This window comes from Pleurodeles waltl, chromosome 4_1 (assembly GCF_031143425.1).
Source record: "Pleurodeles waltl isolate 20211129_DDA chromosome 4_1, aPleWal1.hap1.20221129, whole genome shotgun sequence".
NCBI classification, from domain to species: Eukaryota; Metazoa; Chordata; class Amphibia; order Caudata; family Salamandridae; genus Pleurodeles; species Pleurodeles waltl.
Window position 1 is genome coordinate 498,395,473 of NC_090442.1, and position 24,076 is coordinate 498,419,548.

Sequence of the window (24,076 nt, forward strand, 5' to 3'; positions counted from 1 at the left end):
TGTGGGTGAGATAAAGAAGACAGTGCTGCCTTCTTGCTAAGTAGCCCTTTTTTGTAGTAGGTTTGAGAATCTCCCACAAGGTAATGTATCCATACCTTCTCTGAACAATACAATCTGCCTGGGTTCTTATGCCAGGCTTGGTGTATGAGCCATCTTGAAAAAGCTACCAGTAGGTCTTATCTTTGAGTCCATCATGTGCTTGAAAATTCCATATTGGAAATAAAAATGCTGTGTATCCATGCTATTATTTCACTCCTGTAGACCTCTCAACTAAAGTATAGTAGCATGTGATCCACCTATTCTACTGGTGATGAATGTCTCCCTGGTGCAGAGGACCTTTTAGGTAAATTTGTGGATCTAAATATGGCTTTGAGAGGAGGGATGGTATTCTGTGAAAACCCTACTTTGGGCAAATGTTGTGAAATTAAACCAAGGTTAGAGTATTTTAAACGTACAAATCTAGTCTATCCTAAAGTCTTTGGAAATTAAACTATGCTATTCGAAGAAGATGCCTCTCATAAGAATACATTTCTCCATTGTGTTTAGTGTGTACTGTATGTAGCAACATCATCCTAGAAATGCACTCAGTCACCTTTATATGTAGTCCATGCTACTGAAAACTGGTAATAAAGATGTTTTTTGTAGATGAATGTTATTAAGGAGAAGTAAGACTGCAATTGGTGTTCTACACTGCTGGGTTGGCTTTTGGCGCTGAAATTGTTTTGTTTTGGTCATATTTCCAAAAACATAAATTAAAAGAGTCTTGTTGTTAAATATATTCACTACTAAACCACAATTGTTACAATTTCCATAGTTTTCCACATCTTCAGTACTCTCCAGTAAATAATCAACTTATTTTCATTGCAGGAGTGCATTTCAGAGGCCAATCACAAACACCAATACTTCTAAATTTGCTCAGAAATTTGGAGGTACTGAAAAATGTTCTAGATGTGGCGAGTCTGTGTATGCTGCAGAAAAGATAATGGGTGCTGGAAAGGTAAGTTTACTAGGAATTTTATATATTTTAGTTGTTTGTGCCTACTTGGAGATTGCAAATCAACAGACATATTGCTCTTGATCAGTTATTGTAGATTTGTAGGTTGAATCTTCTTTTTTTTTTTTTTTTTTTTTTTTTAAACAACCAAGTGAACCATGGGTTGATGTGGAACATACTGCTGATATCCCTACTTGTGCCTAGATCCTTATGTAGTTTAAGGCTTGTTTTGAAACTGCCCAAAATGATTATTGTAAGCTCTGAAATCCTCTTTAATATGTCAATTTTCCACTTTCCCCTCCAGCTCTGGTGTCCACTGTAGCCACCTAGACTTTCACTCTTGTAATGTTTATTGAAATCTTGGTGTCTAGAGTGAAAGTCTAGGTGGCTACAGTGTGGACCAGAGTTGTACCTTCCAGGAAAGTGGGATATTTATCTATTCCTGCACATGGGTGTTCCTCGCCATATAAATTTGCCCTGCCACATATTCTATGTAGTCCACTATTGTCTGGCTGGCACTGTATCCCTCACAGCTGTGGCAGGGGAAAATGTTCACTGTGACTCTGTGGAAGTGATTCCTACCACTCTGTGATCACCAGCTCTTCCTATGGGATCAATTTCATAACTAAAGGCCATCAAGACCTCTTGCAGGTACTCCCACCCGCGCCCATAAGTTACACCCACCCACCTTCCTTGCTCCTGGGGAAGGAGACCTCCCCTCTCTATGCCCCGACTTCTGGCATGCATAACACTTATCCTTCTCAACGGGTGTCTTTACTCCTGGGTTCATAATTTCCTGCTTGTCAGGAGTGGTTTTGGACTCTTTCCCTTCAGGTTTCTGGGGCACTAAGGATGATTTTTTATTATTATTATTAATAATAATAATAATAATAATAATTTGTTCCTCCTCCTCCGTTTTTGTTATGTAGGCTTACCCCACTCTTTCTTGGGCTGAGCCCCCGGAATATCCTGGATACATAGGTGCCTACCTATTCATAAGCTGCATTACCTAGCTACCTGGTTTAAGTCGGCCTGGAACCTACTATGTGCTGGCGTAGTACTTTGAAACATGGTCTGTATGTACAAGTTGGTTGTAAAGGAGCACATCTTTCCTAAGTGGTTACCTTGTATCCAGCCCTCTAGTGTTCTGTGCTGAGATGTTAGACAAAGATACACAACAAACTTGGGTGAATTGTATCATTTGTGAAGCTTTGCCCACACTGGTCAGGTGTGAGCCCAAACAGTTCAATTAGGAAAACATTCCTGTGATGGTAGAATCCAATTACTCCCACCCCTAGAGCAAGGATTCTTTCACCCCACTAATCTGCCACCCCCCCCCCTTCCTGTTAACTCGCTGCGTATCAGGGATACTGACGTGTGGCAGAAAGTGGGTGAAGTCTGAAGTTATGGCCCAGGAATGATTCATCATTGGATTGCGGCACGGTAGTCCTGGTGAAGTCCTACTTTCAGACTTACAGACTTTTCTCAGTCTGGATCCTTTCAGCAGGGCAAACCAGCTATTTGAGTCCCACCAGCAGCTCATCAGCGGTCCAGTGGCAGCCTCTGGTCCTTTTTGCTGAAAGTTTCGAAGTGTCCAGCCTTGCAATTTTGAAGGGGTAAATTCACACTTTAACACCAGCCAAGGCTTATGACCATTTGGGCACCACTTGAGGGTTAGGACTTAATCTTTCAGAAACCACCAGGAGGGTGCTGGGCAAATCTATTTGGACCTGGACTCTGCAGAGATTTGGGGTTCCTGCAGCTTTTGTGTTCCTGGAGCTAAACACAAGGCTAGCAGCTAGCCCTTGGAGTTCACTGTTCTGTCCTGGTTACACATCCAGCCCTTTAGTTTCTCTCCAGAGATTCAACAGCAGAAATAGTCCTTCTATCTTCCACTGGTTCAGAGTTGTTCTGAAGAAGGTACCCAGGGTGTCACTTTTATGTCTGACAAGAGCCTTCAGGTGGGGGGAAACTACCTGGCCAATTGGGCAAAAATTCTCAGGAGCAACTCTACCAATCGTAACATCATTTCCTCAGGGTTTGGCCCTAAACAATGGCACAGTGCTCTGTTCTGGGAAAAAATCCAACCTTGTAAAATCTTTCTTACCCCAGATCAGCGGTCTGGGCACACCCCTAAGTGTGTAGGGAAACGAGAACCCCCCTCCCCACACCATGCAAACAAGATACAACATAGACACCCCTCTTCCACCTTCCTTCCCTCCGCACCGCACCCGCCCCGCCCCGCCCCCAACACTCTAGCTATGTGGATAATGGAAAGTGCAGGCCTAGGTGTGAGTTACATCTGTCTATGACGGTGGTTCCCCCATTAGAAGTTGTGCATTTGGTGAGCACATCATGCAGGCTATCTTGTCAGGAGGAGGTCACACATCCTTGCCACCAAGGACCCTTTTGTTCCCTTTCCTGGGATCCAGTTACACCTCCCAGCAGGCTACCTGGTGACAGTTTGGGATTACTCCTTAAGGCTACTAGAGGCTTTAGGAAGGAAAATGCCAACTTTCTAAAAGTAACATTTCCAAAATAGTTTTTAAAAATCAACTCCATAATGAGATTGGGTTTTATGTTACAAGTAATTTGAGTTCTTGAATCATGGGCTGAGCTATTCACAAATTATGACATTTTAAGGTGTCATAATTTAACCCATTGCTTTTCTATGGGAGAGTGAGCCCTGCCACAGTGAAATTCAACTTTGTAGATTTTTCACTGCCAGGACCAGTAAAACGTAAGTACACATGTCCTACACTTTAAATACCATGCACCCTGACATATGGACATTTAGGGGCTACCTTAGGGGTGACTTACCAGTATTAGAAAAGGAAGGCATAGGCAAAAGTTACTTTTACAATGTTGAATTTGCAGTGTTAAAACTACACTCTCAGCCAGCAGTAGTAGGCCTGAAAGCATGCTTGTACTGGTCACTTCAATGGTAGCATAATAGATGCTGCAGTTCAGTAGTGACAATGAATTTATGTGCCTGGGTACGGGTACACATTGTACCATATGCTAGAGATTTACAGGTAAGTTAAATGTTCCAATTAGGGAATATCTAATTCTACGTGCTTTGATTGGGGGTCAAAGCACATACACTGGGTGTGATACGTCAGCATCCTAGTGTTCAGAGTTCATACACCAGCATTAAAATCCAGCAAAAAGGAGGGGGGGTGACCATGCAAAACAGGCATTTTGTTACACATGCATAATGTGAAATCCAAGAAATGTTGCTACACTGCATTAGTGTAAATCTCACCATTTCTAATTTTACACCAGCCACATCAATCCTAGAGGCTCACTACGAATTGTTCACACCTAAGGACATACTAAAATCACATTCAATAGAGTAGCAGTATAAATATTTATGGTAACTTTCCCACAGTTATCAAGGGCAGAACTTACAGAACTCATTGCTACCACCGTGGGCTTGGGATGTGATGGAAGACAACTTGCATGAATGTAGTGGCATTTTAACAAATAACTGTCTAGAATACAAGCTCACAGATTAAACCATCCGATTTGGATGGGTCATGTGGAAAGCTGTGATTTGGGGAAAGCTTATCCATTGCAAGAAATGTCCGTACTCTGTTTTAGTGAGGTAGAGGAGTCATTGGATTTGCAAGGGCTTTTGTCCTAATGCGATTGTTGATCTTTCCCTAGCCATAGGGAATACTGGTGTCTGTCTATAGTGATACAAACACTGCCTCACTGATTAGGCCCAAAGAAAATGAACTGTCTGTCTGCGATCTTAAACTGAGAGGATGCAATTTAGAGATTTAATTTTCCAATTTGGGGTGGGGGTGGGGTAGTTGATTGGACAAGTAGGATCAACTTTGTGGGATTTCCTTCTGGCAGACTGAGGGAATATCCATGGTAACTAAAACATAGATTCCTTGAAAATCTGAGGCAAAGCAGAAATCTTAAATTATTCTTAGCTTGCCTTGAATTTTTGTGGGCTGAGCGCACGACTTAAATATAGGGAGGTGCGGGATGGGATTAACACTTTAAATGAGCAGTACATTTAAAAGAATAACCAATGTAAGATTAAAAAATAAATAAATGGAGTACTATTGCAAATTGAAAGAAAAAAATAAAGTATATCGGAGGTGAAAAATTGAGGTTTTCCCACCCCTTTCCCCCCTCCACCCCACCCACCAATTACACAGAGGACTCTACATCTAGAGTCATTGCTTTGTGGGTGCTATGTCTGGGGTCATTACGTTGCAGGCAATTCAGAATCACAGTACATTTTAAATATTAACCTTAATATACATTACAAAAAATCTATGGTAGGGATCACAGTTTAGATCACAAAGGCAGTAAATACTAACGGAATAACTTTTACATTTATGTAGAAAGTAGTAGACATTAAAAAATGATTGATTTATAATACGAATTCAAAAAATAAGTGTGGGAATATATTTAGGAAAAACAGATATTTAACCATTATTTATGGCAAAAAAGTATGGTATGATGGCTGGTCATACTTGCATGTACACTCGTGTACAAACTGTAGCCCTCTTGGAATGTTATTTCATATAACATACCAAATATGTGGCATATGCACCACAGCCAACTGTGAATGCTCTTTGTTATGTTTCATAATAGTCAAAGTTGGCCACAGTGCATGTGCAGGCATCGGTGGCCATTTTGGCTTATATGTTTTTAAAAGAATAAATGTAGTGTTGCAAGGGCCACGATTTAGTGTAAATTTCAAAAGATGGTCTCTTGCTGCTGTATTAGCAGTATTGGTGGATGGAGCACTGGGGATGGGGAACTGCAAAGCAGAAGGGGGCTGGGTGGGGTTGTAAGAGGAGAGGGAGAGAATGTCTCCTGCAGTGCTTGGGCTTGAAGTCCTTTAATCATCCAATCACAATGCAGTGGGACTGGAAACCTTTTCTGGGTGGGACAAACACAAGAAGGAAAGCTATCTTAAGATCAGGGAGTTAAAACAGACACAACCATCAAGCCATGAAGAAGTGCGGACTTAAACCCCACTAGGTATGGTTATTTGCTACAGTAGGGCTTTATGAACCAATAAAGCGGTCTATGAGCGAGACCTAATCAGGAGCTGTGTGTGTGTGTGTCTATGATCCTTGCATTTTCCTTTCTGTAGCGGCCTGAAAAGTGTTGAAAAATGCTTTCAATGTGTTCCCAGTGATTTAAATGTATTATTAGCATATCTACTTCTCGCTCTGCAGAAAAGCAAGCATTTAGAGTACATTTGTATATACTGGAAGAGGATTTGCAGGGTAAATGTAATAGAAACATTAAAATTACTTGGATACAAATTGCTATCGAGGTCTGCACTTTCCAGCAAAGGTTTGATTATGGACTATAAGAAAACTTGTATGCTAAATTACCTCAGATGAGATGCAGATGGTACTGCATTTTAGTGGGAGTTAAAAACAATTATTTAAAGGCCACAAACATCTGAGCTGGGGGAAACTGTGAAGCAACAGGCTAAGACACGGTCATCTTGATTTAGTGATCTTAGCTGATTTTCTGTTCTATGAATCTATACGTGTAGTTTGACTGTAAAGTGGAAAAAAGGTTTAGAGTGGATAAAGAACAATCCCATTACTTGTAGAATGGGAGAATTAAATGCTATAATTATATCAACCACCGATACAATTATGGGTGGAAAACATACAGTGAAATGGAAACTAAGTATATAAGTTACACCACTCCAGTGTTCTGTCTCATCAAGCTAAAGTTTGGAAAGGAGAGTCTGCAGGCATTTCTTTGTGCATCTGGGAACACTGTACACTATAAACACTGGAAATCATATAAATACAAATATTTGGTGTGTGTGGAGCTACTTCCTGAAGACACTATCCTGCTTCTTTTTTAACAATTAAATGAACGGATACATTGTTTAAAGTACAAAAGTATTTGCTGCGGTTTTGTAAACTGCACATTTACGTACATATGATGTACTATTTGAAGTGCAAAATAGTGAAGTCATCCTTTTTGCCCTGACTTCCCTGCTCCCCTTCCCCCCCCAACTTTTGACTGATAATGGTGGTTACTGACTCTGACTGTACTCTGGGCACTGCTAGCCAGTCCCAGGGCCAGTGCTTTGTGTAAAATGATATATGCAAATTGGACCTAATTACAATTGGCTCTGACAACCTACCTATAAGTACCTGGTATATGGTAGGGTATGTAGGTTTAGGGACACTAGTATAGTTAGTGCAGCCCTAGGTGCACTGCTGTGGCGCCCAGTGTCATTGTAAAGCCAGGCCTGCCTTGCTGGCTGCTTTTTAGTTCGAATTAACCCCAAATTCGACTTTGAAAATAAAAGTACTTCCAAAGTATCAAACTACCTTATTTTTGCATGTCTCCCCCCTAAGGTCTGCCCGAGGTGACCCAATGGTTGGGTGCAGTATAACTATAAACAGGGGCTTTATTAACCTCTTAGCTGCTGGGCCTATTCACCTCCAGTGCGGAGCCCTTTTTTGGCTATTTGGGGTAGTTCGCACTTAGGCCTTCATAACTTTTTGTCCATATAAGCTATTCATGCCAACTTTGCGTCCTTTTTTTTTCCAACAACCTTCAGGATTCTAAAGGTACCCAGAGTTTGTGGGTTCCCCAGGAGGAGACCAAGAAATTAGCCAAAATACAGCTACTTTTGTTTTTTTTTTTTTAAATGGGAAAAAAGGGCTGCCGAAGGAGGCTTGTGTTTTTTTTTTTTTCCCCTAAAAGTGGCACCAACAAAGGGTTTGCAGTGCTAAAATCAACATCTTCCCAGCTTTCAGGAACAGGCAGACTTGAATCAGAAAACCAAATTTTTCAACACAATATTGGCATTTTACCGGGACATACTTTATTTTTGGTGCTTTCAGCCTCCTTCCAGTTAGTGACAGGAATGGGTGTGAAACCAGTACTGGATCCCAGAAAGCTAAGCATTTCTGAAAAGTAGACGAAATTCTGAATTCAGCAAGGGGTCATTTGTGTAGATCCTACAAGGTTTTTCTACAGAAAATACCAGCTGAAATAAAACAAAAAATTGAAATCAAGCTGAAAAAAACAGCCATTTTTCTCCACGTTGTACTCTGTAACTTTTTCCTGCAATGTCAGATTATTTTAAAGCAATATACCGTTACTTGTGCTGGACTCTTCTGGTTGCAGGGATATATAGGGCTTGTAGGTTCATCAAGATCCCTAGATACCCAGAGCCAATAAATGAGCTGCACCTTGCAATAGGTTTTCATTCTATTCCGGGTATACAGCAATTCATTTGCTGAAATATAAAGAGTGAAAAATAGGTATCAAGAAAACCTTTATATTTCCAAAACGGGCATAAGATAAGGTGTTGAAAAGCAGTGGTTATTTGCACATCTCTGAACTCTGGGGAGCCCATACTAGCATGTGAATTACAGGCCATTTCTCAAATAGACGTCTTTTTTTACACAGTCTTACCTTTAGAAGGAAAACATCCAGAGAAAGACGAGGCAATAACACTTGTTGTGCTATTTTGTGTTTCTCCAAGTCTCCCAATAAAAATGGTACCTCACTTGCGTGCTCGCGACAGGAAAGGCAACATGGACACATCACATTTTTACATTGAAATCTGATGTGTTTTTTGCAAAGGGCCAAGCTATAGATTTTGGCTTCTAGCTCAGCCGGCACCTAGGGAAACCTAGCAAACCTGTGCATTTTTGAAAACTAGACACCTAGGGGAATCCAGGAGGGGCTGACTTGTGGGGCTCTCACCAGGTTCTGTTACCCAGAATCCTTTGCAAACCTCAATTTGGCTAAAAAACACTTTTTCTTCACATTCTGGTGACAAAGTTCTGGAATCTGAGGAGCCACAAATTTCCTTCCACCTAGCATTTCCCCAAGTCTCCAGATAAAAATGGTACCTCAATTGTGCGGGTAGGCCGAGTGCCCACAACAGGAATAGATCACGGTCAATGTTGGTCCTTACATGAGGCATATTGACCCTGGGGTGATCCATTCCTGACGCAGGCACTAGGTATTGGCGCTCAAGTGGGGTAGTGTTTTTATCAGGACAGGTGAGTGATCACTGGGTGGTAGGAATTTTGTGGATCCCAGCATATTGCTGTAGTTTGTGTGACAGAAATGCAAGAAAAATAGAGTTTTTATTCAACATTTCAGTTTTGCAGGGTATTCTGGGTAAGAAAACTTTAGTGAATCCACACAAGTCACACCTCTGTGGACTCCCCCGGATGTCTAGTTTCCGGAAATGTTTGGATTTAGTATGTTTCCCTATATGGCCGCTGAACCCAGGACCAAAAACACAGGTGCCTGGCTTACAAAACCAATTTATTTTGTGATCTATAATTTTGATGTCTCCACAATACAATTTGGGTGGTGGAATTTGTTGCTGAACTAAATTGGGGAGCTCCCAAGAGAGCTAGCTTTCTTTCTCTTTTCCTTTCACTCTCTTTCTTTTTTCTTTCTCTTTTTTCTTTCTCTTTCTTTCTCTCTCCCTCTTTTTCTCTTTTTTTCTTTTTCTTTCTTTTTTTCTCCTCTTTGCCGCCGCATTCACCTGCTCTCTGGTTTGGGTTAACCCCCTATTGCACAGACTATGCTTGCGAAGGGACAGCAGGACTGTCATCACCTCCCTCATAATTTACTGGAAGAAGAGTTATCCAATGGGACTCCTCCAACTGAAAAATCACTCCCAGAGTCTGCGCCATTGTCTTATCCATCAGATGCTGTCTCAGTCTCTGATCCTATGTCCGAGCTGTCCTCTAAAACCTGAGTGACGGCGTCGGCAGCAGTCATTCATCAAGATGCCATCTCTGTTATTGGCTAAACTGTTAATCTACAACACTAGCCTACGTAGACCGTCACAAAATTGCTGGGGGGTGTGTGTGTGTGTGTGTGTGTGTGTGTGTGTGTGTGTGTGTGTGTGTGTGATGTGCAACAGTAGAGGCCACCTTCCCTGCGCTTCTTCCCTCAATCAGCACATTATTTTAAGACACTTGAAAAACACCTTGTCACATACCATTCGTCACAGTCTTTAGCACCTCCTGCGCCCAGACCAACAATAATTATTGGTGCTCCCACTCCCATGTACTCCTCGGTTTCTTCATTACCACCCAGCAAAAGTGCCCTTCATCTCTCCATAGCCGCCTCCCACCCTGCACATACATTTCATTTGTATTATAGTGCAGGAAATGTCTGACTTTACTAATGTACTCCGCTATTTGCATAAAATACAGATTTGCTCTTTGCAGTAGGCATATAAACCTTCTGCGCTTCTCTATGGCACTAAAACTGCCACTAGACAAAAGTCTGACCCTTTTGCAGCAGAAACCTAATCACAAGACTTTTATTGCTGCCTAAAAGCTACAGTTGAAATGCGTCAGTTGAAGAATGTGCATTGCTTTGAAGACGCAAACTGCAAGACAACTGGTGGCGTGTGTGTGTGTGTGTGTATATATATATGTATGTATATATATGTGTGTGTGTGTGTGTATATGTGTGTATATGTGTATATATATATATATATATATATATATATATATATATATATATGAGATCACTTTCGAATGTGGGTCTGGTTTTCCTGCGGGCCGATCGCAGCCCCCAGGGAAACTACACATGCATTGACAAACGTTTTTTATATATGCTCTTGCTCTCTCTCTCTCTCATAGATATAGAAATATAGATATATATATATATATTTTTTTTTTTTAGTAGTTGTCTACTAAAAAGAAAAAAAAATAATATTGCCCCCACGGGTAACCCCCCGTCAATTTCTTAAAAAAAATTTTTTTTTTTTTAAAAACGGGGGGGGGGGGGGGGGGGGGAGTGGGGAAGATTGTGATCAAGCACGACAGGACACCTACCTCCATATTAAAAAAATATATATAATATGGCCGGGAGGGTGGTGGGAAGGCTGTTTCCGAGGGGGCCGACCCTCTTCCCACCCCCCCAAGTGAAATCCCTGCCGTCTAGTGATGTTTCCTGGCCATCGAGGGCCAAAAAACAAGTTCGGGAAGTCCTAGTGTGAAAGGGGAGAGTCTCCCCTTTCATACGAGGCCTTCCCAAACATCAGGAAGGCTGATTGAGGCAGTTTTCCCCATCTGAACGGGAAGCTGCCGTACACTGTGATGTCAGTGCGCCTCGCGCAGTGCTGACGTCACAAAGGGGCAGGTGGGGAGTGAGACACGGAACCGCTTCCGTGTCTCCCGGGGTTTAAAAAAAAAAAAAAAAACTCACCCAAGGATTATTTATATATATATATATATATATATATATAATTTTTTTTTTTTTATCCCCCTCCCTGGTGTCTGCCACTGGTCGTGACCTGCACGCACCAGAGAGATAGTGCAGGCGTCTGCCACAGCAAAGGGGTTAAAGATGACGTATAAGCCATAGTGAGGGTGAAAAAACAGCCAAATTAGTTTTTCCCCATTGTAGTCCATGGCCTTCATAGGCTAACATGGGAGACTTTATTTTAAAATACAGTCTTATTTTCCATAGAAAGGAGCTAAATATAGCAAGTTTAATATCAAATTAAACAATATAATAAATCCAACAACTTGCCACTGTTGAATTTCATATAACTAGCACAAGGAAAGAGTTTTTTTTTTTTTTTTAGAACTCTTTCTAAAAGCACCCAAATTCAGTCCTTTAGTGCTCTTTCCTGATAGGTAGCCTGGCTCAGGCTGCCAGAGGCTGACCATAATGAGGTGTGACGTGGCCTGGGCTAAGACAAAGGAAGCATCTGGTGGGTGGAGAACTGCAGCAGCAGATGCCAGACATCGCCATCACACTGACTGGAACCTTCATGTGCCACTGTGTACGGAACAGCCTGAGGACCGAAGATGAGCCATATTGGCTTCCTGATGGCACACTTCTTCCTGTTGCCAATGTGGAGGCGCCTCGGATGGAAAGGTTGGGAGAGCACTGCCCCCTAGAACTGGGATACCCTGTGGCTTTACAAGGAAGTGGAAAGGTTCATCAAGGAGAGCCAGTGGCCACTGAAGTGTCCAGGGCCAGATCCGTGCAAAAGGACATCAGCAAACCTATCTCACCACGTGTGGGAGAATGTTACCTCAAGTGCCTGACCAACCACCACAAAGACCCTGTCTGCATGGCCATCCAAGGAGGCCTGCTAGTGAGAGCCTTCTTGCATGCAAGATAGCTCAACTGATATTGGTCCTGCCTGAGAGGATGCTCTACAGAAGAGACGCCCTACCGCCTCCTCTGGTAATGTGCTTACGCCAGGACCTGCTGAAGGCCCTAAGCACGGAGCTTGGGGCCTGGATACAGACATTTTGTCACTGCAGACTCTGTAATATGTGGTTTGTTCCCAGGGACCCACGCGCTCTGAGACCTCCTGGACTCCAGGAAGAAGGCAGCATCGACCCTTGCCTGCTGGAAGATGATCCACAGCCTCTTGTGACTTCACAGCGTTTGATGGATCAGATGACGACGAAGCCTGAAGGGGTCCTCCATGTACCCTAACATGGGGGGGGCTGAAGGGACGACTAACCTGTTGTTCCTTTTTCTGTTCACTCCAGGACCTGAAAGGTGTGTGGGGAGAGAAGGATACCGATGAGGACAGGTGTAGTAAAGGATACAGATGAGGACAGGTGTAGTAAATGTAAAAGTGATATAATGTATTCTTATTAACATGACCCTTTTCCTTAAAGTCAAAGGGATAGCTTGTACGCATGTTGTCAGGTTTGTAACCTACGATTTACGATCAGAGAGGTCTTTGTGAATGGTGATGATTATATGTGAAACCAAACATAAATTCCGTACAAAGAGGAAACAAAAGATGACAGAGCAGGATGGGATAAGAGTAACCAAACTGGTCTTCAAAGGAGGGAAAGCCCATTGGGACAAGTACTAGACCGACCCCACCCCCCCCAAGAATGATTGGAGCCCCTTTTATTAGATTAGGAGAGGGGCTGGAAGGGGTGTGTTAAGAGAGACTTAGCCACACCTCTGGGTGGACTCTGCCAGATGTAACCTCTAATGATGAATCTTCACCATCTTGGATTTTTAGAGACCTTGCTCTCTGGGATTGCTTTTTGCCACACTACACAGGAAGTGGTCACTCCAGAGGATGGTGGCCTACATACCATTGGACAGGAGCAACCCCCCTGCTTCCCAACCCTCCGAGCACAGATACGTATGGCAAAGCTGCTGCACAATTCAGATTCCTGCTGGAGGAATATACTGGAGAAGGACTGCTTTGCTGGACCCCTGGCCTGCACATGGACACTTCACTCACAAGGACTGCACCAGCTGCACACTTTGGGCTTCAACAAGAAAAGAACTTTGCCTTGCTTCTTCAACTCCAGGAGTGAACTAACTGTAAGCTACAGGTACAAAGGAGCTGACCAGAGTCCCCTGCATCAAGTTCTGCAAGAATAGCCCAGCTGACCAGCATCCAGTGGCCATTTGAGGATTCTGACCCGGTGCGTTCTGGAAACTGAAGTCCCAACTTCCAAGGAGCAACTCTGAGCTTCTGGAACCTTGGATCAAGTTTGTGAACACTTGAAGGACCCAAAAAGGACCAGATCCAGAAGTTTGGAGCAACGTTTAAAAAATAAATAAAACAGCAGCTCCATAAGTGAACAGACCAGATATTGAGATTCAAGCCGGATACCTTCAACCACGACATGGCCTGAATTTCAGGTTCATCCAGCTGAAAACTCTGGAGCTCCAGACTTCCAGGATTTGACAGGGGGCTCATGGAAAGGCAATTCAATGATGTTACATTGAAATTAGTTTGCTGAGGAGGACTGCACAACGCCGAGGAAGAAAAGCTACAGAAAAGTTTGTACGTTTGAAGAAAAAACTTTGAGGCCTCCCGCTCAGTGTATCTTAGCAAGACTTCATCACGATCAGGAGTCCTATATTGCACAACTTGTGCAACCTTACTGATGTTGTCCATGATACCTGAATGGGTTACTGAAAAAGTTATCTCAGTGTGTTGTAAGACATTAGACTGTAGAGGGTGTGCACAGATCAGAGGGTTGTGAGTGGAGGAGGGGTGTTGGGCAGTCGTGTTCCCACTCCTGAATGTACAGTCTCCTGTAAAGGGGACCACGTAAGTTGGTCAAAGCATTCACTGCAATGCAAGGGTTTTGCATGCATACCAAATCTCATTTTGTATCTATACATCGCTGTGGTTTTCCTGTGATAGAGCTTGCTGCTACTGAAGATGTAGGAATCCTGTGCTCTCTGGGGACTTGCTACATCATTGTCTATTTTATTTATTTGGGCAATGTGGAGGTTCTGTGCAAAGCCCCTAACAACTACTTCTTAGATCTTGGAAAATTATAATGTGCAAAATTAGTTTTTCCACCTTCATCAAATAATTGTCAATTTAAATCTTAAATTCCTGCAAACATTTTTTTTGTTAATGTACTGATTTTAGTTGTATATCATTTTTGTCTGTGCCACCATCAACTATCCTGGTCACCAGTGAAAACAGTTACAGAATGTGATAAATCCATCTTTTGGTATGCTGAATATGGAGCACATCGACCTGTGCCAAAAATGGCAAACATATTTTAAACATAATTCTTAATCCATGTATTTATCAGATAGATTTTTCCTATAAAAATAAATATTTTATGAACTGTGATACTTTACCTTGCAGGTTTTTAAGACCATTACAAAATGTTCAACCTATTCCATCATTTACACTTGATATATATTTTTCAACGGAAGGAACAAAAATATATTGATTAGGAACATGCATCTTTAAGGAGAACAGCTCCTTTTACTACAAATCCTACAGTAATGGAAATACAACTATAATTTGCTTTAATGCTGCATTTCTATTGAACGCCTATTCGAATCAAAAGTAGTGAGATCCAGTCGATACAGTTATTCTTAAGAAAACGGTTACTAATTAACAATTATCATTTCTCGGACTACAATAGAAATATCATGATTAAGTGGTTTTGCGGACGATCAGTCTGATAAATAATTGTGTAAAATAAAATCTTAAGACGTTCAAGGTTGCCATTTTTTTTTTTTTTTCTTGTGCACCATATATGGCATATTAAAGAAGGGCATATCACATTCTGAAACTTGAAGGTAATCTGAATGTGTCTGGATATTCCCTCCGTTGTATCCTGGTGGCTCTTGTCAAGTGAGCTAAGGTGTCTAACATACCCTATAGTGTTAGTTTATGTTTTCAGTAAATTGTGTCCTAGTTTGGAATGTCGGTGACAGGAAGTCTTGTTCAGGCACCCAGTATGTGCACCCTCCCAAAACCCCAGTTTCAGGTGAGGGCAAGGAGTCTGCCTGTTTTGACTGTAAGGATGCCTCCAGCATCATTTAAAGCTGAATTGGAATGTTAGTATCTTTATGACCTGAGAGCGTAGCTTATATAATTTATATTAACATGATTAGTTTATGAAATAATGTATAATAATGATGTGTAGAAACTGTATTAACATGTTTTGCTAAATGTGCACTTGAAACGTGACCACGGGAAGTGGCCACCAATGTATACTGAGACTAATGAAACTGACTAATAATGGTGAAATGTTTTATTAAATTGTGCTTTTACATTAATGTTGAAAGGCTAAATGTATTAGATTCTTGCTAATAAAGCAGTAGGCCTTAGTTAGCATGAGTCAAGGCCTAGCTGCCTGACTCTCATATTAAATGTATTTTCCTAACGTGCAGTGTGCTGACTCACTAAAGGACATTAACTCTTGTTTTTTTCAAAAGCTAGAAGCTGAATGTAACTGTAGTAGATACGTTCTCATGAAATTCACCCTGCCTGTAGTAACATTTTTAGCTGAATGCAACCGTGTAGATTAACACTATGTACAAGGTCACCTAAACCGGTACGGACAATGGAGCCACTGACCGAAGATATGCAAAGGACCACAAGACTATTAAATCAGACCGGACATTCCACCCGCTAAAGACGTCAATCATAAGCACCAATAAAATACGTGAGGACTGTTATGGGGTGACAAATTTGATGACCTGATGTAAAGTTAATTGGTTAAAGATAGTGGGGTGCAACCCCTTGTCCAACCAGATTTTAGGGGAATGTACAACGAAAAGGGGATAAAAACCCTTGTCACCAGGAAGTAAATCAGACTAGAGAGAATTAGGGAGCAGGAGAATAGGAGAGGGGGAGATGCTGATGCTATTTGCCATGACCCAGACACGGTCACTCTGTATAGAAACTTTGCAGTTTGGTTCTTAAAACCATTCTGTCCTTAGATTGCCCATTTGCACTTTACCTCCTTATGAGGAAAGTGCCCCCTTTTTCCCTTTGCTGGAGCTGAATCTCTTTTGATGGCGAATCAACTGATGTCCTGAAGACGAAGACAGAACCTGAGTGCTGACCAGACTTGGAGGGTAACTATATGACAATTAAATTGTGATTGTCTGTTTGCTTTTCCTTTCTAGGTACCATCTGCTTTTCTTTTGACAGGAGCCATAGTTAGATGTTTTCCAAATTTGTGTTATGAAATTGTTTTGCATGAAGCCCAACATGCCAATGCTAATTTGAGGTTAGTTGAGAGGGGTTCACTAAACCGACACAAATAGCCAAATGACTGAATCAATGCTTTGTTGAACAATGCGCTAATACACTCTGCTAAGGATAGTCTATGTTCACGACGTGTTATATTCTAATGTTTGTGATTCTTGCTTTGATTAAATCTTATCAGAGTTGCCATATTGTGACTGTTATTGTGTTTCTTGGTTTTGAGACAAATAGACTTACTAGTAGTATTGTAACATAGGGAATAAATATCAATAAATTTATACTAAACTGGTGTGGTTATTCATGACTGAAAGGTCATGGTGGCGTCTTGAGTTTAACTAAATGTCAATGACCAAAGTAAAGTGCATTGTGGGAATAAATATTGATGATATTATTGATGTATTGATTGACTTGTTGATTAGCTATCTCATCCTAAGGTGTCTCTCAACAGGGTCAAAATATTCATTGGCCTAAAACGAGTCCCAGTGTGTAATAATTTATCATAGAGGGACGCACTGGCAACCTTACGAAGGTAAGTTCTGGTTGTTGAAACAGGATCACAAAGCTTTCTGGATTATTCCTTTTTCATCTGTTCGAACATTCTTTGACACATATGAGTAGCATGCTCAGATTTCAGGTTCCTTTAAAAGGCATTGAAGGGCCTGCTTTGTTATCTGGCTTTTATTAGGCGCACACTCACCTCAAGGGGTTTCTTGGCACTAAATAATTGGAAGCTTTTGCAGTAAATTTAGGCCATTTGCCCAGAAAGGCTTGTGCTTGTGCATAGGACCATGTACTGAATCATTTGGTGAACTGAGAACCAATGAAGTAATTCTAAAGTAGGGGGATGCGCTCAAACAGTTTTAGATTATGGCTTCCTGGTGCTGGATCATTTACCATAGTCTGGATCCATGTTTTAAATGGTCACGTTTAGGTAGTATTCCAATAGTCTAAATAGGACCAGGGTTCTTGTTATTTAGAAGCGTTTGCTGCTATGTAGCAGCTTAAGCGCTATTCTTGTCTTCTCCCTTTCATACTGAGGGATTTTGCCTCCATGGGCATATACAAGCACTCAACCAAATTTACTATTGTGTGTGTGTGTGTGTGTTTTTTATTAAACATTTTTAGTTCCCACTAATTTAAAAAGAAAATGTGTGTACTAGTGCCTGCATAACTGGAGTTTGTTTTAAAGAGTCGTGAGCGGAACAATTCAGTGTGCATACATACTGATTGTTGGGACTGAAAAGTCCTCTGCATGCTGATGGAGGTGTACCCATGTCCTGAGTATCCTGCTGTACTGTTTCGATCCCTATTGCTGATTCAGCAGGAGTTAAGCAGCAAAAGTGCAGTGGTGGCAGCATACCGTGTAGTGATCCTGTAGGAGTGACCTGGTCCTTTTTGACCGGCCACTGAAGTGAGGCCTACATGCTTACTCACTTTAAGTTCCGCTGCTGTGTGCTTAACCAGGCCTATATCAGCTAGATGTGAAATGCTGTACAGAGCAAAATTGGTGACTCTGCATTGGTTGTATTTGTGCCAGGGAAGGGTACATCAGGTATACAGCAGTGCGTGTATGTGTAACTGCGAAGAGCACAGTATATGAAGGGTGCAGTGTTGTACAGAGTGCGCATGGTGAATGGCTGCAGGTGTGCCTGCAAGTGGTGCAGTACAGATGCTACAGTACTGAGCAGTGCCCACAAAGTGACTGCTGAGTGTGCACGCCTGTAGTGGCACAATACATAGCGGTAGCAGTGCTGACTTTTGTGTGTTTGATGTGTTCATACTTTGAGTGCAAGTGTGCCTGTAACGTTGTATTACTTAGAGGATCTTGGGTTTTATTTTGGGATGCCCAAACTTGCCTGGTGAAGACATGAGGATGTTGAGGAGTCTTAGACCCCCCCATCCCCCTGCCCCTCAGACAACCTTGTGCATTGCTGCATTTCCTGTGAGCTGGGTGGTAAACACTGGAGAAGGGAGACCGAGGCTCCACCTTGTACACTTCAATGGGTGCTTTTTGATTCAGTGAGGGACCACAAGGAAGGGGTTTGAACGCATCTCAAGAAGGTGATGGGAGTAGTGCCTGGGAGCCTGAGATTTTACTGTGTGATGCACATATTGTGGCTGACATCCAGGTGTGACCTCTAGTCACTCCCAAGGCTGGTCTTGTGGGATTGCCAGCTTTGGAGTCTCTGTTGCTGTGACAGACTGCTTTTCAAGATCGAGAGGACAAAAGTAAGTCACATTTGGTGTCTAGAAATGGACTATAAGAAGGGGAGATTAAGACCCCAAAAATTTCTGCCAAACAGCCGGATGACCTGTGTGAAAAAGGGAAGCTCTGCAAGCCTTCAGCCTCTGACCAGGACTGGGGACCAAGGTCTATTAGCCTCCCTGCTTGAGGAGGTAACATAACCCACCAACACAGACTGCCTGTTTTGGAGAACCTGAGCCTGCTTACTTGGCAAGAACATTGCACCCTTTGAGGAAGGGGAAGCATTGGAGGGAGCGAGGTCCAGTGGGGAGCCCTGTTGAGTGGACTCCTCATGCAATGTGTGAGGAGATGAATGTTTCTCCAATCTGGTAAGTGCCCATGTGCAGGATTGAGTTAATAACCCCTCTGTCTCTCTATGGCAGAAGAGTGCCTCTGTGAAGATAGCCTTCTAAAAAGATTGCCTCATAGTGAGGGCAATAGCCTGTGCCACGCTGTTACAATTACCCTGTGTGTCAGGAGGTGCTGCCTTGGGATCGGGCCGGAGGCTGCATAAAAACCATTGTGGTAACCCCGTAAGCTGGGATGGTCTGCCATAGTAAGGATTGCTGTACAGTAAAGGCAGACAACTTGTGTGGCAGTGGAGCAGAGCTCTGTATGCCAGGAAGGGCTGCTGAGAATAATTGTGCCATGTGAATTTGGTGGGGAGCCTGTGCACTGAGAAGCGGGAACACGTAAGTTACCAGGAGTAGAGAGAACTATAACTGACAAGACGCTGTGGGAGCATTGCCAACTCAGGAGGATCCATATCTGTAGCAACTGAAATTCTCCCTGGCCCCCTCCTCCCTTGGAGTGCGGAAATGTACCCCACAGGAGGAGCGGATAAACGCTTCTGATCCCTACCAGGGAACGACCATGTAGGCTGAAAGAGGCTGCACTTGCCAAGTGCTTCCACTAAGTCCATGTGCAGCCGACTCACCTGAGCAGAACCAGAGCTGTTGAGTTCCTACAGAAGAGGCCCCCTCCAAGACTGAGCACCATTCATCCCTGCCAAACTGTGTACAACTTGTTACATGCCTACTGGGCCCTAGGGGTCTTGTTGCTCAGAGTGCTGTGGCGCTTACACCCTTTTTGACTGTATTCAAACAGTCGGGGTCGACTCTTGAGATGAGGCCTGTTCGTGAGCATTCCCTGGATACAGCCACCAGTGAATAGGGAATAACCCTGATCACATTGTGAGAAATAGGTGGGACAGGGACTTGTCAATAAAAAAAAATAAAAAAAACAGAGCCCTGACCTAAAGGGGGGGGGGGGGGGGGGGGGGGGGGGGGGAGGGCGCAAATGTTGTGTTGCTATAAATGCTGTAACCTTCCTTTGAATGAATAGAGTTGGAAATAAAATACCAGTTTTGGTTATAAAAGTAAATATTTGGCTGGACATTGATTTTACTGTGTGCTTTTTGAGTTATGAGCCATGTTCATTATTCTGTATCCACACATTCCACTGCCCCCACCACCCTGCCGCGAGCCTTGAACTGCTCCTTCACTTCTACCACAGAGTCAAGTGCAGACTGGGTACTTGGCCGAGTTGCTCATGTTCCCGCTGTCCCTCTGAAAGGGGCTCTGGTACAATGAAGTTCTTTTATTGGAGCTCCTGTTTTACCGAACTGTGAAATCTTGACAGGCTTTACTTCTACCTGAAATGTTGATGCATTTGGCAACAAACACATTATTACTTTAAATGATTTAAACACATCTGGTAAATAACCTTGTGACTAAAATGTTCCTGTATAGTTTAGCCTTTTTCTTGGATGTATATTTGAGCTTAAGGACTCTAGTGTGTATTTCTGTCATACTGGCTTTATTTAGTTACAATATTATATGTAAAGACAGATCTGTTTTTGTGATTGAAACGCTTTGTTCATATTTATAAATTATGAAATTGAGTTTGCTGCAATGGTGATGATCAATTAGGAGCCAGTCAAATGTATAAAAATAGCTATCATAAGGTTTCTATTTAATATAACCACAGAGCTGGTCCCTACTTAAAAAGAAAAAAAAAAATGTTGTTACACAACTTTTAAGTTTAATCCTTCGAAAAAGATTCATATTGCAGCCATATCCGTGGTTTAACAATTTTAGAAATAGAGGACCAATCTATTAAGCCCTAATACTATAACATAACTTTTTCCTACACATTTTCAACAAGTTGTTTTTTTTTGGTTAAATTTATATTCAATAGACATGAATAAAGAAGTGTTTGTGTGTGTGTGTATATGTATATGTATATGTATATATATATATATATATATATATAATATATATATATATATACATACATATACATACACACACACATGATTCTAAATAGTAATCTTTTGGACACTTACAGTTTTTTTTCTAACAGTGATATATCATATTGTAACAAACTCAGGGTCGGCTTTAGTGCTAGTGGCCCCTGGTGAGACCATATGTTTTGCTGCCCCACCCCCTTGACCTCCTTTTCAGATTTCCTCACTACCACCCAGCAAAAATGCACCTCATCTTTCTATAGCCCCTCTCTCTCATACATTTCATTTGTTTTAAAGTGCTGGTAAAGCTGGCTTGACTAATTCACTCAGCTATCCACATAAAATGCGGACATGTTCACCCTCTGCCCTATTTTATGGTGAGTCAAAACTGCCACTCCACCACTCTCTGGAACAAAGTAATCTCACAAGTTAACTTGACATTCCTGTTGCTGCTACCTGATAGTCTGACTACAAGGAACTCTGCAGCATGTGCTCCTAAGTTATTGCTCAATACAATATCCCTCTCACCACCCCCCCCCCCCCCCCCCCCCCCCCTCCCACCCACAGTGTTGTGTCCACCTCCAGGTCAGTGCCCAGTGCAGCCCCACCAGTTGCACTGCCCTAAAGCCGGCCCTGATGAAACTGCAGAACCAGTGACTGTACAAGATTTAGCATCTGGTTACAGGCTGCCTTAACTGCTGGTAGCCAAACTAATGAATTCCACGAAGTACAGGGTCTGGCATGTTAATGCCTGATAATGGCCAAACAATGGTGGAAATTTATGAATCCTCACCTGTTTCAAAATCTAAAATAAATTATTCGTCAAATGATTTTCCTTTACAATTGCTGTGCTTGTAGTGGTACACCATATAGTTTATTTCTTTATCATAAAATTATAGTAGCCCCAAATGCATTTTTTTACTAATATTTAATTTTTTGCAGCCGTGGCACAAAAATTGTTTTAGATGCGCAAAATGTGGCAAGAGCTTAGAATCTACAACCTTAACCGAGAAAGAAGGAGAAATCTACTGCAAAGGTAAGTTTCTTTAAATAGTTTTCAATCCAAAACAAGAGCCACAAGTGAAATTTTATTCTTTCAAAGGTCAAATGCATATTTGGCTGCCACATGGAGATAAAACGACCTCGATCTTTAAAGTTTTTAGATTGCCCTTTACTCTACTGTGTTAAACTAAAGCATATACACTTTTAACCGGAGTTCTGGGCACAAAAACGGCCTCAACAAAAGTCATTTAAAATGTTGGCTTCAGATTTCGTGACGTATCTAAAGATATATAATTCTTAATATAGCTCTTTGGGGCCTGGCATGTTTGTCAAAATGTTTCTAGAGGTGAAAGCGGAAGATGAATATATGTAATACCTTTTCAGTTGGTTGGATATAACAGTGTCAACCCAGTACTGTTTTGAGGTGAGATGAGGAAATCTGGATACAGGATGTGATCCTGAAGACTCTAAATTATGGCTATGTCAACACAAACTAATTTTATGTCATGTGCATAAAATAACAGAGTTTGTCACCCGTTACATGTACAGTTGGGACTTTACTCGCACTGACCTTTGTGCTTCATTTTAAGAAAATCAATGAGTATATTCTTAAAGGCACAAGTGTCGTTATTCTGTGCAGAGACCTAGGGCTAGATTTATAAGGCCCTAGCACCTCTTAGCACCACACTAGTATCATTTTTTTACGCTAATGTGGCATTAAGGAGGCCGTTCTCCTTCACCATATTTACAAAGTGGTGCAATGCTGCACCAGGTATAATATATGCAAGGGGGTGTTCCCACGCAGGGAGGCCGTAAAAAATGGCGCAGTGACATCTACCCGATTTCACTGCAACATTTTATTTATATATATATATATATATATATATATATATATATATATATATATATATATATTTTTTTTTTTTCTATAATGTTTTACGTCTGCTCGGGGCTGCTTTGCTGCACTAGCACCACAATTATGACGCTATTGTGGAAGCGAGGTGTTTGGTGTGGCAGGGGTAACAAGAAATGTGGCGCATCTGGACAGATGCACCACTTTCTTGTAGATCTGGCCCCTAATTGTAACTAAACAGTGCAAAGTAGTCTAGAGCCTTACTTGCAGTCCCCTCTCTTATAGTAGCATCAAACACCCAAAATTGTTCCTTTTGTCTCTTTCAGCAAAGGACTCAATCAGTATTTTTCAAGTAATAAAAAGTACTTCAGAGTTGATTTTTAAAGTGTATTTTGTAGTGATCCCACTGGACACCCTTTCATAGGAAAGCAGAAAATCAAATGAGTATTGGTTATTAAAAATGCCTTTCTTTGCCCTGTTGCCATATCAGTGTAGTTGCATTGTTCTACTTCCAGTAATTATCATCCTTCTTTTTCAGCTTGCTATGCAAAGAACTTCGGACCCAAGGGATTTGGCTATGGCCAGGGAGCTGGAGCCCTCGTTCATGCTCAGTGATGGAGTGCATGCTGCAAACATGAAACATGATCAGTCATTGCACCACAAACGGGGGCATGTTCTAACATTTAAGCCCGTAACCTAGACAAGTTGCGAACAAGTTAGCTTTAACGTAACACACATTGCCTTCCAGAGATAACCCTTTATTTAGGCTAATCCATATTTTGGTTACCGGGCTAAATAATAATAGCTGTCCTTTTGCCACAGCATGAGGTGCAATCATGCAGTTTAAATGCCAACTAACAAAAGTATTTTTCCTCTTGGTTTGTTGAAACCATTCTAACTAATGGATGAGACAAAAATGTTGCTAAGGTGGAGTATTTCTGTTATAAATGTTAATTTTTGTGATGCAAATAAAGTTTTCTATGTCTTTATTATTTCTTTTCAATGCAAAATAAACATAGTTAAATTCTCTTATTGAGTCTGTGCATAAACTGTCATATGAAAATGCTTTTTGAGTTTGGTTACTTTAAGTACATATTGTATGACTATCTTGTGACTGTTTTTGTGTTGGCATTTCATAGGTAAAGTAAATTAATCTGCAGGTGGGGTCGGTACTTCAATTTAAAGGATAAACTGCTGCCAAAGGCTAGAGCTACAGTAGATGCCAGATTAACGCGGACCAATAAAAGTTCTCTTCTTGC

General features: G+C 41.7%; 1 protein-coding gene across 2 annotated transcripts in view; it reads left to right on the forward strand.

Annotated features, from left to right (window-relative positions):
- CSRP2 (cysteine and glycine rich protein 2) overlaps positions 1-23,846 on the forward strand; it is an 86,832-nt gene extending 62,986 nt beyond the window's left edge. For both annotated transcript variants that reach the window (XM_069228793.1, XM_069228794.1), the window contains exons 4-6: positions 868-997; positions 21,905-21,998; positions 23,356-23,846. In XM_069228793.1, the coding sequence (XP_069084894.1) occupies positions 868-997; positions 21,905-21,998; positions 23,356-23,432 (301 nt within the window). In that variant the 3' untranslated portion in view covers positions 23,433-23,846. The remainder of the gene's footprint in view (positions 1-867; positions 998-21,904; positions 21,999-23,355) is intronic.
- The last annotated feature ends 230 nt before the right edge of the window (positions 23,847-24,076 follow it).